General features: G+C 49.5%; 6 protein-coding genes across 6 annotated transcripts; 3 read left to right on the top strand and 3 right to left on the bottom strand.

The window, feature by feature from the left end:
- Positions 1-249: 249 nt before the first annotated feature.
- Positions 250-1896, bottom strand: MONOS_17831 (uncharacterized protein; the record flags this gene model as incomplete). The annotated part of the gene is made up of 1 exon (XM_067870790.1): positions 250-1896. One exon carries the CDS (start codon positions 1894-1896, stop codon positions 250-252), a length of 1647 nt encoding a protein of 548 aa, XP_067724424.1.
- Positions 1897-3331: 1435 nt separating this feature from the next.
- Positions 3332-3925, top strand: MONOS_15303c1 (uncharacterized protein; the record flags this gene model as incomplete). Its single annotated transcript, XM_067868171.1, has 1 exon — positions 3332-3925. The coding sequence occupies one exon, from the start codon at positions 3332-3334 to the stop codon at positions 3923-3925; it is 594 nt and encodes a 197-aa protein (XP_067724423.1).
- Positions 3926-4169: 244 nt separating this feature from the next.
- MONOS_17830 (uncharacterized protein) lies at positions 4170-7083 on the bottom strand (the record flags this gene model as incomplete). Its single annotated transcript, XM_067870789.1, has 2 exons — positions 4170-4453; positions 4512-7083. 2 exons carry the CDS (start codon positions 7081-7083, stop codon positions 4170-4172), a joined length of 2856 nt encoding a protein of 951 aa, XP_067724422.1.
- A 630-nt stretch (positions 7084-7713) lies between these two features.
- MONOS_17829 (uncharacterized protein) lies at positions 7714-7962 on the top strand (the record flags this gene model as incomplete). Its single annotated transcript, XM_067870787.1, has 1 exon — positions 7714-7962. One exon carries the CDS (start codon positions 7714-7716, stop codon positions 7960-7962), a length of 249 nt encoding a protein of 82 aa, XP_067724421.1.
- Positions 7963-8949: 987 nt separating this feature from the next.
- MONOS_13317 (uncharacterized protein) lies at positions 8950-13543 on the bottom strand (the record flags this gene model as incomplete). The annotated part of the gene is made up of 12 exons (XM_067866010.1): positions 8950-9057; positions 9126-9300; positions 9524-9611; positions 9758-9943; positions 10064-11132; positions 11196-11300; positions 11348-11436; positions 11496-11592; positions 11648-11759; positions 12005-13170; positions 13227-13282; positions 13345-13543. 12 exons carry the CDS (start codon positions 13541-13543, stop codon positions 8950-8952), a joined length of 3450 nt encoding a protein of 1149 aa, XP_067724420.1.
- A 39-nt stretch (positions 13544-13582) lies between these two features.
- On the top strand, positions 13583-14363 carry MONOS_17828 (uncharacterized protein). Its single transcript, XM_067870786.1, has one exon. The coding sequence runs from the start codon at positions 13704-13706 to the stop codon at positions 14196-14198; it is 495 nt and encodes a 164-aa protein (XP_067724419.1). The 5' UTR covers positions 13583-13703; the 3' UTR covers positions 14199-14363.
- Positions 14364-14575: the final 212 nt, after the last annotated feature.

Here is a 14575-nt window from a genome sequence, read left to right as displayed (position 1 = left end):
AGACAGGGTGATTGTGAGATCACACGTTGTCTGGAGGGAGGTGCGCAGAAGCGAAGTGGCGATGCTGCTGGCCTGGGAACGCAACACAAACACGAAAAACTCGCATCGCTGAGGATGCCACAAAAAAGATAAATAATAATAAAAACAACTGTTTCAGATGCTTCTTTCCTCATTTCTTTCCATTCCCCTCCTTTATTTTTGTTTTTTTCTTTTTTCCCTCTTTCATCAAGGGATGCAGGAGGGAGCCAGTCAGAACGAGGTGAGTGCCTGGGAGACAGCAGAGGCCGGCAAAGCAGAGGGAGGAGGGACGGCAGCGGGGTCGAGGAGGTCGATTGCGTCGGAGGCGGTGATCATGGCAGAGGCAGGCGGAAAGAGGGCGATGAAGGCCTTCTTGAGGTCGAGGAGGGTGGGCCTGGCGTGGGGCTGCTGGGAGGTTGCGGCGCAGGCAGTGTGGGCGAGGGGGATGTCGTGGGAGGTGCAGGGGGCTGGCCTCTCTCCGTTTGAGATCTTGCGGCCGGCTGCTTCGGCCTCGTACTCTGCGAACGGGATCTGGAGCGTGAGGCACTCCCACACCATCATCCCGATGGAGAACACCACAGTCTTCTTTGTCGCGTGGCTCTTTGCGCCGCTCAGCAGCTCCGGCGCCTTCCACCTCAGACACTCTTTCTTGTAATCGTCCTCGTCTTCAAAGGCAGACGAGGGCAGAGAGTCTCTATCATCATCACTTGTTGATGTGACAACAGTTGACGAAGAGATGGAGGATGAATCAGAATCTGAAGAAGAGCAATCGGAGTGGAGAGCAATGCAGATGACCATGTGCTCGGAGAACAGCACGATGTGGGGGCTGAGGTTGGCAAGAGAAGAAAGAGGATTTTCCATTTCGTCGAAGGAGTGGAGGGCGAGGTTGGCCACCCAGAACAGGATCTGGGCAGCTGTCATCTGCCGCTCCTGGAGAGTGCCGATCGCCATCTCCTTTGTCTTGTTCCTCCCATGCAGCAGCATGAACATCGAATCCCTCAGATCCACAATCAGCTTCTCGTGAGGCGAGGAGCAGGCCATGGCATCCACCAGATTCGACATGGACGATGTGGTGGGGCACAGATCCTCCCCCCGAACAAACGTGGATTCTGTGTCTGATGTGTCTGTGGTTGAAGTGGATGAGATGGATGGTGAAGGAGATCTCTTTCTCACCTCTTCTTCATCATCAACCTTCTCCAGCACCCATTCGGGGATCTTGTCTGAGTCTTTCCCCAATATATATTCAGTGGAGCCACTCTCGCTCAACAAATGCTCAGATGACTCTGAATGACCCAAGCTTTTCGCATACACCCTCTTCTTGATCCTCTCTTCATTCTTCTTCTCTGCCTCCCTCTCTGCTCTCCTCCACTGCTCCTCGGGAGACATCTCCATCGTCACCATCTCAAACGCCTTCGGATCCTTCCTCACTGTGTCTTCCACAATCACTTCCAACTCTTCTGTTCTTCTCTTTTGCTTTCTCCATCGAATTACAAACAAAATAAATCCAATGAAAACAATCAAGAACATCACAACAAGCACAATCACAACCAACAGCCAATAAGATTTCTCTTCTTTTCCTCCCTCAACAACCCTTTCGTCTCCATTTGCCTTGGGCACGCTTCTGTTCTTCAGGATGAAGGAATCGGTCGAAGAAGGGCGATCTGCATCCCCAAACAGAATGCACACACTCACCTCTATCTCATCTCCGCAGCTGCTGACGAGGTCCTTTGCCACGCTCCCTTCGGCTTCTGTTTCCGACAGGAACCCGTCGGGATCGAAGTTGTGCTTCTCGATCTCCTTCTCTTCGCCGTTGCTCTTCACAACAGCGAAGGACAGATTGCAGGGAGCGAGGAGCAGTCCGCTGAACGTGAGAGCCATGGCGTCAGGTGTGTGGTTGGCTTGCACGCTGTGGAGCACAGGGACGAAGAGCGGGGAAGGGTGGTGAGCGGGGATGCCGTGGAGGGTGCATCCGCGGTTGAGGAGCCACAGGGAGGAGGCGGGGAGGAAGGGGTCGCCAGGCCAGAGGGAGGGGATGGTGAGGGTGCAGGCATCGGAGCAGATGATGTTGCGGCGGGCAGAGGGGTAATTGGGGATGGCGGGGCTGTTGTTGGCGAACTCGCAGCGGTCGACACGGATGCTGCCGGCAGCTGCAGAGAGTGCGCCCAGCTGTGCGCCAGAGATGGTTGTGTCTTTGAGGACAGCTGCGGTGCTCTGGCAGTGGATGAGAGAGGCATTCCATTCGCAGACACTCTCTGGTTCCCCAGGTGCATCTGATGCATCTGGCTCAATGGTCACTCTGCTGCTGCTGCTGCTGTTGCTGGTGTCTGGTGAGTTGCTGGTGAAGGCTTGTGGCGGCTGGGGGGCGCCTCCATTTATTGAGCAGGCCTCGAGTGTGACTGAAGGGCAATGGGAGAACAGGGCTGCACGCCCAAGGGCAGAGGGAGCGCCGCTCTGGGCGATGGTGCAGTTTGCGAGATAGACTGGAGCTGTGGTGGGGTTGCACTGGCACACGCTGCAGCCGAGCTGGGTGAGCGAGATGGCAGTGAAGACGGAGTGCATCATGCTGAAGGAGCCTTCTGGCTGATCTGATTCTAAAGAAGAAGAAGAAGAAGGGGGATTGGCCAGGGGATTGAGAAGAACAACACTGCCCGTTGTGACAGCAAGATCTGTGGCGATGAGATGGTCGATGGAGCAGCTGGAGCCATCGTCGAGCAGGAGCACAGGGGAGGCAGCACTGAGGGCAGAGAGGTTGGCGTGGGAGAGGAAGAGGGAGGAAGCGGGGAGAGCACGAAGAGCAGGGCAGGCGAGGTGGAGGGAATGGACAGATATGTTGGAGAGGCGAAGGGTGCCTCGGGAAGCACAAAGGAGGGTGGAGTTGAGGCGGACAGGCTGGTCGGCTGCGGAAAAGAGGGAGGAGGACACAGCGAGGGATCCGTCGAGGAGGGAGAAGAGGGAGGAGTGGGCAGATGCGAAGGAGGAGTGGAAGGAGAAGTGGCAGTGGGTGAGGATGCAGGTGTTGAGAAAGGCGACAACAGCAGAGCGGTCTGAAGACAGATCAGAAGAAATGGGGATGGGGGTGGCGAAGTGCACAGGGACAAGACTCGCAGAGACAGACTCGACGCGGATGTCAGCAAGGGAGGTCGGGGCGTCGAAGGAGGAGGAGGAGCAGATCCAGAGGATGTTGCCGATGGAAGGGGCGATGTGGAGGACGGCTGTGGAGAGGGAGGCGCAGGGGGCAAGCAGGGAGCCGCACTGGCGGGCAGAGGAGCCGGTGTCCTGGTCGACGAATATCTGGTGGGCGCGGTAGAAGGTGATGAAGGGGAGGAGGTCGACATCGAGGTCGACATCGAGGTCGGGGTCGGTGTGGGAGGAGTCGGAGCCGCAGATGGAGGTGTTGGTGGCGAGAGAGGGCTGGGTGAAGTCGAGGGAAAAGAGGGACTCGTTGATCTGGGCAGGGATGGAGGAGCACCGGAGAAAGAGGTCCTTTCCTCTGAAGGCGTCGTTGAGGGCGAAGCGGAGGTTGAGGATGGAGAGGGGGATGGGAGGAGCGCCAGCAGGGCGGGAGCAGTCGAGGAAGAGGCCGCCGCCCCTGCCGGCTGTGCGGGAGCAGATGCACTGGGTGAGGATGCAGGCAGACACGCGCAGCTGCGACTTGTCGCAGTCGAGGCACACCATTGCGGCTCCGCCCTCGGCAGACTCTTCGCTCACGCAGCTGGTGAGCACACACGCCTCGGCAGCACAGTCGATGGCACATCCCCTCTCTGCACACACCAGAGCCGGCCCGTTGCCTGTGCGCACGATGTTGGTGATGTTGGCAGAGTCCAGAACGATGGCTGTCCTGGGGTCTGGGGCAGCCAAGCCAGCCAAGCCAGCCAAGCCAGTCGAAGCAGCCAGAGCAGGTGGATAGATGGACACGAGGGGAGTGCCAGCGAGCAAAGAGGAGGAGACCGAGAGGGATGTGAGTGTCGCAGAAGTGGATGCATCATTTATTTCGAGGAAAGGGCGCGACAAGGACACGGAGGCGAGGGTGCAGTGGTCGAGAGAGACACGCCCTTGTGCTGCCAGCACGATCACATAGGCAAGGGGTGTTTGGGGGGTGAGCATGGAGAAGGAGCAGCACTGCAAAAGGAGAGCAGCGTCTGGGGCAGATGTCAGGATGAAGGAGGAGTGGTGGGGGAAAGCAGAAGGGAGGAGGAAGGAGATGGCGTCGATGGCGAGGTCGACAGAAGAGGCGAGGAAGGCGTCGGATTGGCTGGGTGTGGGATCGGAGACGTGGACCGGGGTGTCTGGGGTGCAGCCGTGGAGGCGAAGAGACGGGAGGGAGGTGGGCGAGGGGGAGGTGGGGGCAGGGGGGAGGAGGAGGAGGAGAGGCTCGGAGATGGAGGAGTGGGAGGCGATGGAGAGGGTGGAGGAGGGGAGGGGAAGCGGGGTGAGCCTGAGGGAAAGGGCGTGAGGGATGGTCAGGCAGGGAGCAGCAGAGTGCCCGCATGCACTGAAGTCGAAGCCTGTGTCTCCGTCGACAAACACGTGGGTGGTGATGTTGGTCCAGAAATACACGGCAAGCGGGATGGGGCGGCTGGGATCGGCTGTGGCCAGCTCGAATCCGCCGAGCTCGTCGAGGGTGCTGAGGTCGGCGCTGGTCATGGCCCAGTTGAAATGGGCGGCATCAGCCACTGCGGACAGCACGGTGGCGGACACAAACACCTTTCTGCCCTTCCACGCATCGCATCTGGCAAACACCACGTGCTCGAGGGCAAACAGCCTGGCGGCATCTGCCTCCCCCACGAACACCGCGCCGCCCAGGCCACGGGTCTGTGCCTGGCCTCCGCCAGCCGCAGCAGCAGCAGCGGCGGCAGCGCAGTCCTCGAAGGTCGAGCCGTTTATCAGCAGGACTGCCCCGGCTGCCAGCTCGGCTGCAACGCCGCCTCCTCTGGCCTCGCTGCCTCTGGCGCTGCACCTCGCCACTGTGCAGTTCTCCATCTCCAGCCTTGCACTGCCTCCTCCGACCCCAGCCATCTTCACACACCCCCCGTCTCCGCTCCCCTTCTCCCCGCCCCCAATCACACACCCGCTGCACTCCACCACGCTGCTGCTCCCTGTGCACTCCATCAGCGAAAACATGGTGTTTGCCACCTCGCCCAGTGTTTCGAACTCGCTCAGCACCAGCCTCCCCGAGCGAACAGCGATCAGCGCGAAGGTCAGCTGCTCCTCGCTGCCATCGCCAGGTGCTGTGGCTCCGTCGTGCTTGTGCACAGCGCTGCAGCTGGCCATCCGCAGGCTGCCAGCCCCTGCCACCTCGACCAGGGCTGTGGCTGAGCCGAGCGAGGCCGGCACAGCAAAGCGGATGTCTGCGATGGCTGCCTCGGTGCTGACTGCGACGAGCGAGGGCGACGAAAAGCCCGGAGGCGCACCAACAGGCACCTCCATCCCTTTGCGCACACACGAGATGCTCCAAGCATGTGCATCGGCAGCAAGCCTCTCGCAGAGCTGGAAGCCCTCATCGAGCAGGATGGCAGGGTCAGCAGCGGGGAAGCGGGTGCGGGCAGCATGGGGGATGGTGAGGCAGGGGAAGAAGGAGAAGCCGCAGAAGGGGGTGTTGGATGCGCGGGAGGGCTGGCCAGCCACATGAGCAGCGCCTGGGAACGGGACAAGAAACACTGCGAGGGTGAACGGGGCAACCTCTGGCAGCGCGCGATCGACACCCATGAGGTCGTCGGCAGAGGATTGGTCGAAGGGGAAGCAGAAGGTGGAGGTGCTGATCTTGGCCGGGGTGAGGGCGCACCCGTTCACAAACACATTGGCGCCTCCCAGCGCAGCCTCGCAGCCACCAAACACAACCCCGTCCAGCAGGAGTGTGCCGAAGCCCTCGGCCAAGTCCAGATACACCGCCCCGCCATATCCGCTGCTCTTGCACCTGCTGAACAGTGCCTCGCCTCCACTCCCATCATCACCACCATTTGTGCCATGAGAGGCTCTGGTGGTGTTGCTGTTGTGGCTGTGATGGCGCACAAGAGGCAGGGTGCACCCCGAGCTGGCTGACGCGTTCACTGTGAAGCAGCCTCTGCCTCGGAGCCTGGCACATATTGCCCCGCCGCCACTCCCATCCCCTTCTGCACAGCAGTCCTCAAAGACACACCCAGATATCGCTTGTGCAGCATCCCCTTCGTTTGTGTTGGCACTGGCACTGGCACTGGCAATGCTGTCTCCATCCTCCTCCACATCCTCCTCCTCCTCGAGGACAATGGCTCCCCCGCACCCCGAGGATCGCACAATGTGTGCACACACAGTGCACTCCACAGCAGCAGTGCAGCGCCTCCCGACCCAGATTGCACTCGCGCTGTCCAGCACCAGCGCTGTGACGGTGCATCTGGTGATCCGCCCTGCCCCTCTGTGCAGCACAACAACCGGCGAGCGGAACCGGTTGGCAGCCGAGTGGCCGGCGCCGGTGATGGTGCACTCGGCCACAGCCACTGCGCCCTCGTCCCCGTCCAGCACCAGCAGCGGTGTGGCTGGGCACACGCCCCAGTCGGCCACCAGCACCAGCTGCGCCAGCTCCAGCGCGCCGCTGGCTGTGGCAAACAGCACTGCGCCGGTGGTGTTGCACCGCACCTCGGCCGGGCTGGCTGGGTCTTTGCTGCTGATGCGGATGTGTGTCTGGGCCACTGCCACGCCCGGCTCTTGGTACGACCCGGGGAGGACGGCGATTGGCTGCGGGGCATCTGAGGCATCTGGGGCAGGTGGGGCAGGTGGGGCAGGTGGGGCGAGTCTGGTGAGGGCGTGGGCGATGGTGGCGCACTCGCTGCCGAGCTCGCCACAGTGGGGCGTGTCGCCTCCCGAGGCGCGGGCAGGCTGGGCCACATGGATGGTGGAATAGGTCGGGGCGCGGATGAAGTCGGCCTCGTAGCCGGCGGTGCAGGGGCGGAAGCCGGCCGTGCACACAAAGCTGCGGATGCCTGTGCTGAGCGAGTAGCAGTGCTCAAAGTGCGTGGAGTTCACCACCCCGTCCCATCCCTCCCCACACCCGAAGTCTGCCCCCGAATACTGATCTGTGCATGTGTTGTTCATGAAAAACAGAAACCTGCTTTGTGGAGGAAATCTCGATGTTCCTTGATGCAATACAAAAGCACTTCCACACCATGAAGCAGTTAAATGAGAAAATAAACAGTTTGAAACTATCATGTTATCATCTTCAGAGTTGCTTATCAACAGTCCACCGCAATCGTTTGACGCATATGAATGAGAAAATGTGTTATTGGAGAAAATAAAAATTGTTTTGATGCTGAATACTCCGACACATCCATAATAATTATTTGAATGGCATTCTGTGCACATGCAGTTTTCAGCAAAAAAATTATCCGAGCCAGAAACACGAAATGAACCTGCATCAACTCCCGCACTGCAATTTGTGATAATGCTTTCATATATTTTGCACATTCGAACATTTATCACATCTATTGCGCCTCCATGATTTTTGCAAGAGCAATGAGAAAATTTACACCTTGCAATGATCAAGCTGTTTGCATTGTTAACATAAATAGCACCTCCATCATTTGCCGTTTCGCTCACCTCGAACTCATCATCATCAAACACAATCTCCTCCTCATCCGAAGACTCGATGACAGTTCTGTTTGTGATCTTGTTGTTCGAGATCCTGGAGAATGAGCTGTTGAAGGATCGAAACGAGTGGCTTGTGAGATGGAGTGGGAAAATGGAGGAAAGCGGGTCTGTTGCCACATCACACACACAACTGGCAGCATCACAGCTCCTGAAGCATGGGTTTGGGTGTTGCTGGGTGGAGGTGTGGGCAAGGGATGTGATGTTGGAAAACACACAGTGCGAGAGGGAGAGCGAAGAGGCAGCACCACAAACAAGAAATGGGTGAGGGTGGGGGTGGGACAGAGCATGAAAAGAGCAACCCTTGAAGCGGGTGTGGCTGTTCCCTGATGCACACACAAGGCTGCTCGACAATTCATGTGCCAGCCCAGCATGTGCAAGGGTTGCGTTGCAAAACAGCAAAAACCCAGAAGATGCAAAGGGTGATGAATTGGGCTGCTCAAGCAGGAGAACCACACCCCCCATTTTGCATTGTGATTTGTCATCGATTTCGATGAATGAGGGATGCGAATGGAGAGAGATGGAGAGTGTGCTCAACACCAATGAGGAGTTGCACAGAATCATTGATGAGTTTCGAATGTGAGTGTCAAGCCACAAGCACCGACCAACATTACATATTTCGAGAGTTTTGAATGGATTAATATGAGAATTTACAGTGTTTTGTTCATCATATGGAATGGCATTGTCGTTGTTGCGATTATTCAGACATTTCCCGATTTCCTTTTCGCAACAACTGTTTTCATTTTGGGTGAATGCAAATGGAAGAGCGCACAAAAAGAAGTGCAGGATGGAAATCATTGAGTTTTGAGACTGTCTTCGAAACAAAAGATAGCTGCGAGACTATTAAATGCGACTCTCACAGACAATGGGAATATTGAAATGATTTTCGTTAAATGTTGAAAAATCTTCAATACCATTATTTGAATCATCACAACGCAAAAAACGTTGAGTTGAAATTATGGCTTTGAAACAAAATTTAATAATTTTGAAATTATTCATTTGTAATATTTTATTAAGAAAAAAAGTTGAAGAAAGTTCAATAGCAAAAAACAAAAAATTATAAAAACACAAAAAATAGCAGCCATAATCCTTTACCTTACAAAAAGAATTGTAATCAATTTTCATTTGACAAATAATCCCAAAAATGAAACATCAAACAAAATAATCATAGCAAAAAATAAAAATTCAACAATTGGAAGAATCTCATATAAACAATTTCAAGCAAGATTCTTCTTGAACTAAACTTTTTTTGTTTAAATTTCTCTATCAGAATAAAATAAAATATTGAACAAAGACGAAATTAATCACTCATTCAGATCATGACCATTGAACAGGAGTTTCCCATAGCATTATTCTTAAGTTTGAAGAAGCCAAGCGCTTCAATGCAATAACTTCAAACGTAGCACCTGATCCACTTATAAGAGCCTAAATAAGAAATTTCATTTTAAGAAAAAAAAATTGTCATAAGCTAAGAAATTCAATTAAAATCAAACAATAATTTTCAGCGATTTTGGCAAATGGGTAAAATAAACGGGCTGCTGATTGCCATTTACCCAGAAGTGACAAGTGTGCACAGTTGTGGACATATTCAATTCCACACTTACAACATCGCCATCTCCCCACTCGTCATTCCCCATTATCCATTGGCCTCCCTGTCTCACAGGCGCACTATAGTTTTAAAAAAAGAAAAGAAAAAGAAAAAGAAAAAGAAAAAGAAAGAAAGAAAGAAAGATAAAGATTAAGATAAAGATAAAGATAAAGATAAAGAAACACATCATCATTAATGAGATGTGTGTTTTTTTATAGAATTAAAATCGATTACACAAAAGGTGATTAAGAATTGAAAAAAAACAGTTTTGTTTATTTTCATTGCAAACAAGGATGAACACACTTCAATCCATAATAGCCTAAACTTTCTCTGCCTCTTCCAGGAAGGAAATCTGAACCTATGTATGCTGTTGAGTCAATCACCCCAACAGCTTAATGATTTTTTAAAGTGAATAAATTGAAATGCACATGAAACATAAGTGATTATTCGAATAATTATCATAAGCTTTAAAATACATCAAATTTGAAACAGTTCTGTTTTCATCCCCTTCGCACTTCATCAAAATTTTGAGCAAACCTTTTTTGTTTCTTTGTGTTTTATTAAATCTGAAGTCGCATTTCCAAATTCCCTGTGAAACGATCAGGTCCAGTGCAACTGTTGTAGTTGTAGGCGAGTTTAGAAGAACAATATTTCCAAATGTTTCGGCTGCAGATGGCTGAGAAAAACAGAAGAGCAGATCACGACGGACATTTAACTCGAAAACTAAATGTGGAAAAAAAAATGTATCAAAATGCATTTATTATGTTTCAAATACAAAACAAAAAGAAATTGGTTGATTGTATTGTTTAAAAAAAAAAATGGCATTTTATTCTTTTTGCAAACCTGATTTGCCTTTTTCGTCCGGCTTGTTAGTCTCAATGATTTTTGGAAGAACGTCAATGACAGACGGCGGAGGAACTGGCGCTTCTTTGTCTTTCAAGTGCGGTGGAAGAGGAGTTGGGCCCGTGCGCTCATTCTCACTCAGCAGTGTTCCAAACACCCCCTTTCCTCTCCTCCCAGAGCTGTGACTTACCAAACTCCCGCTCGCAACGCTGCTACCTGATCTTTTCACTCCACCTCCGCCAGCCACTATGCTTGTCCCTCTGTCAGTCCACGTAAGCTCTGCCAGGCTGCTGTGCCCACTCCGCGAGCCAGCCAGCAGCGAAAAGCCTGCAAGAGAACCCTGACGCCGCAGCCCCGTCTTGGGAGGAGAGGGGATCAAGCTGAAGGCAGCACTGCTTCGCGATCCTGCGGACGAGAATGGAACAAAAGACACGCTCTCTCGTTCGGCTTGCACAGTCTGTGCAATTTCGTTCTCCACTTCATCTTCGGTTGGGAGTTGCTTTTTGTTGAGCTTGTTCAGTTCACGCTGTCTTTTGTTTAACTGCTTCAGGATCCACAGTGCATTCTGAGCAACAACCTCGTCATCAGACTCCGCAAAAGGTGGCAGAATAGGAATCAGAGGTAAAAGTCGATCCAAGCAGGAATCTATCGATTCTTTCGTGATTGGAGACTGTGATTGTGTAGTTGTTGACATAGACGAAGAAGGAGCTGTCAATGTTGAAGAAGAAGAAGAAGAAGAAGTTGATGATGATGATGATGATGATGATGAAGTGGAAGCTGATAGTGAAGTGGAAGTGACTGCAGATGAAAGGAAAGATGATATCCCAACAAGAAGTGAACCTAAAACACGAATAGGTGTGATTTCCTCCTTTTTGTGGAGTCCATCGCCACCAGATTGGAATAAGCCAAAGCCAAATCTTTCACTTGATGATGGTGAAAATGATGATATGATTGTTGGAAGACGATCAGCAAATGTTGAAGAAAGCAAAGCTAATTGTTGAGATGGCCCGGATGAAAGAATTGTTGCAAAAGCAGGAATAAAAGTCATGTACAGATCGGGATCTGATTCCTACAAATATTGCATTTAAGCAAATGAATAAAAAATTTCAAAAAATTAATATTTGAGGCAAACCTCTGAAATTGTTAGCAATGGATCAATGTAAAACATCGCAGAAGTTTCGTGTGAAAATGGCGCAGTACGAAGTTGTATCATATTTAATAAATCCGAGCATGCTATCTAAATACAGCTGTTTATTCTTTTAAAAGAAAAGTAATATTTCAAACATATAAATCTTCAGGTATTGGATCTTTCATCAAATCAGAAATCATCGTAAGAACTCCATAATTAAGCATAAGGGGAACGCTCTCTTGCTCTGTGTTATTCAAATCACACTGCTTGAAAGAGATTTTTTAAATGTCATAAACATCACACTTCTTAAAACAAGTAATCCAAGTTTTTGAACGCATGGAACTCTTTCATCTTCCGAACCTTCTTGAATGCGCTGCAAAAGCAAAGGTATCTCATTTATCTATAAAAAGAAGTTTGAATAAGATTTGCAATTGGCTTAAAATTCTTTTTCAAACATCTAATTTTTCAACCAGAATCTCCGGTTCAATGATCTTTTCTTCTTCTTCATTTTCTTCCTCTGAATTACTGCGATTATCGTCATCGCTTTCCCTTGACATTTTGTCCCTGCTAAGACGAAGAAAAGCGAATTATTGAAAAATGATCATTAATGCCCATATCACAATTAAAAACCAAATGAAATAAAAAAACTTGATGGTGATGTGAAAACTGTTATAACAAACTCAAATTTCATAAGACAAGAGTATACTTCAAACAAATAAAAATCGTATAAGACAATAATATTAAAATATTCGAGGATAATTGAAACAAAAAAATGCATGAATAACATCTAAGGTTTTCTGCAAAACACAGACAAAAGAGTTTCGCTGGAATAAGGTATTTGCCTGGAAAATGCTTTTTCTCTTGCAAGAAGAACACGAGAATACGTTGTTGATAAAGAAAGAGGCTTTGATGAGCGCTGTGAGGGAGAAATGGAAGGCATTCCTGACAAAATTGACAAAGCAGCAGGACTAACTTCTTTGACTGCTTTGAAAGCTTCATCAGAAAGAGAATCAGAAGAACTCGATTCAGAGTCAGACACGTCTGCAGCTGTCTGTTCTGTTTTAGGCTTTTTGAGCGATTTTCTGCGCTTTCTTCTTTCTTTCTCGTGTGTGTTCATCTTCGTCAGCCCAACAAGAGGCCTCAAATCGACATACCCGCCCAAGTAATAAGACCGGATCTCCTTCTGCGCAGTCATTGCTTCTTCGTTCTCTTCGCTCAGATCCCATTCTGTTGAAGAGATTCCGATTTCTTCTGGCGGTGGAGTAATCGAGCGATGAGGCGACTGTGGAAGCATCTCGGCTGGCTGAGGCAGGTCGTCCTGTGGAGGAAGCCCAGGCTCGCCGAGGTCTGGTGGCAGAGGCGGGGATATCATTTGATCTGATGGAGGTGGTGGTTCTGTTGGAGGAGCGGGAAGAGCTGGCGTTTGAAGTGACGGTGTAACTGGAGGAGCTTCAAGCACATCAGGCAAAGGAGGCTCCGGGAGATCGCTTGGGGGAGCTTGCTCTTCTTGTGGAAGTGGTGCAGGTGGATCGCTAAGTGCTGTATCAACGGTAGGCGGAGGTTCCATCAAAGGTTCTGCTGACATTTCAGGTGGTTGAGACAACTCTGGTTTTGGTGATTGTGCAGGTGAAGCTGATGGTTCAATAGATGATTCTGGATATGGTGCTGGTGGTTCATTCGCTTGCAAATCATCACTTGGAAAAACTGATTGGTTGTCTGCATTTGAAGGTTCTTGTTTGCTTTCTGGCTCCTTATCTTTTGAAACCTCCAAATCCTTACTTTGGTCTTCTTGCATAATCTGATTGCTTGAATTTGTTTGTTCTTCTGTTTGAGGAATTTCGCTTTCAGAGGAAAAGGAAGAAGAAGATGCTAAAGGTGATGGTTCAGGAGGCTCAATGACGTCTGAGGGCATTGGCGGGGCAGGATCAGATGTTTCTTGTGCCAAGCTGGAAGCAGCTGCTTCCAATTCTTTTCCTTTCTAAATATTAATATGTAATTTAAATGTAAACAAATTGAAACGGTTTCGATACAAACTTTAATTGCAGCTTCCAGATGTTCTTGAAACAGAGCAGGATTTTTGACAAGACTCACTTCATTTATGAAACAAATAAAGTCGTATTAATTCATAAATAAAAAATGGAAAATCGCAAACCAAGAACATATCGATTGACTGAGTTTGGATCTTCAGGCCAGAAGCGCCCTTCATAATAAAAATGTTCGTCGCCTGTGTCCGCATTTTTCAAATAATTTTCTTTCGCATCCGAAAATAACTTCTTTGTAGATGCTCCATTTACAAGTACTTTCTTTTCAACTCCCTTGGAAAGTATGATGTAAGTCTTTTTTGATGACATTAATTTTGTTATGGTAAGAAGTTTGAATACCCACATTTTATTCTTAAGAATATTCGAATTGAAAAAGTGACGAGATGTTGTAAATTTACAGTTTTGAAAAATGATATAAATCGTAAAAAATTTAAAACAGCATCGACATAATTTACTATAAGTAATTAAGATGTACATTGTTCTTGCACTTTTGTCTTTGAGCTCTGCTCAGTTCTGTGGAATGCCGTGCATGGGATGGGGAATGCCAATGGGATACATGGGAGGAGGAGGAGGAATGATGGGTGCAGGCTATGAAAACACAAACATGGCTAACGCATACGGAGCTGGTGGAGATATGATGGGATATGGCCAACAAGCTAACGCCTACAACACCAATGCATGCCTTGCTGATGTTAACGCAATGGGAGCTTATGGAAACAACAACTACGCCGTCCGCAATGCCAACCAAGTTATGTACAACAACATCAACGATGTTTGCGCTTCAGGAACCAATGGATATGGTGCAGCTAACCTTAACGCTGCTGCCATGAACAACAACATGTTCGGTGCAGGAAACTTCGGAGGTGCAACAAACGCATACGGAGGTGCTGCAGGAATGAACAACATCAATGCTGGTGGATACGGTGCAACCGGCGGAGCTGGTGGCGGGATGTGGGGATTCTAAATAATTTCCTCATAAACATATTTCAATAGATCACATGCATACAATAGAAGCCAAAACCACTTTGCAAAGATTGATTTTGTCCCTAATTATTCATATTATATTTTGAATATTTCCATTACAACTCATTTTCTATCAAAAACAACCTTTCTCTAGCTGTAACCTTCATTTTTTTCTCCTTTTTATAACGAAATGCAAAATACTGGGTAAATGCAGAAAATAGGGGTACCAAAGTTTTTTCATTGTTTTGCAATATTTTGTAATAAAAATGATATTCACATTAATTCATGTGTTTCATATAAGTTACATATCAAATAAGAAAATTATGAAGGAAAAATGAAACAAACAATTTCATATTCAAATTCATTTTAAAGGTTTTA

Source organism: Monocercomonoides exilis (assembly GCF_001643675.1).
Source record: "Monocercomonoides exilis strain PA203 chromosome Unknown scaffold33-1116896, whole genome shotgun sequence".
Classification (NCBI taxonomy): domain Eukaryota; phylum Preaxostyla; order Oxymonadida; family Polymastigidae; genus Monocercomonoides; species Monocercomonoides exilis.
The sequence above is the reverse complement of the archived record's forward strand: the minus strand, read 5'-3'. Positions and strand labels throughout refer to the sequence as shown.

What these genes read in the sequence shown, in the direction of transcription:
- MONOS_17828 (XM_067870786.1), top strand. Translation starts at nt 13,704, where the DNA reads ATGTACATTGTTCTTGCACTTTTGTCTTTGAGCTCTGCTCAGTTCTGT.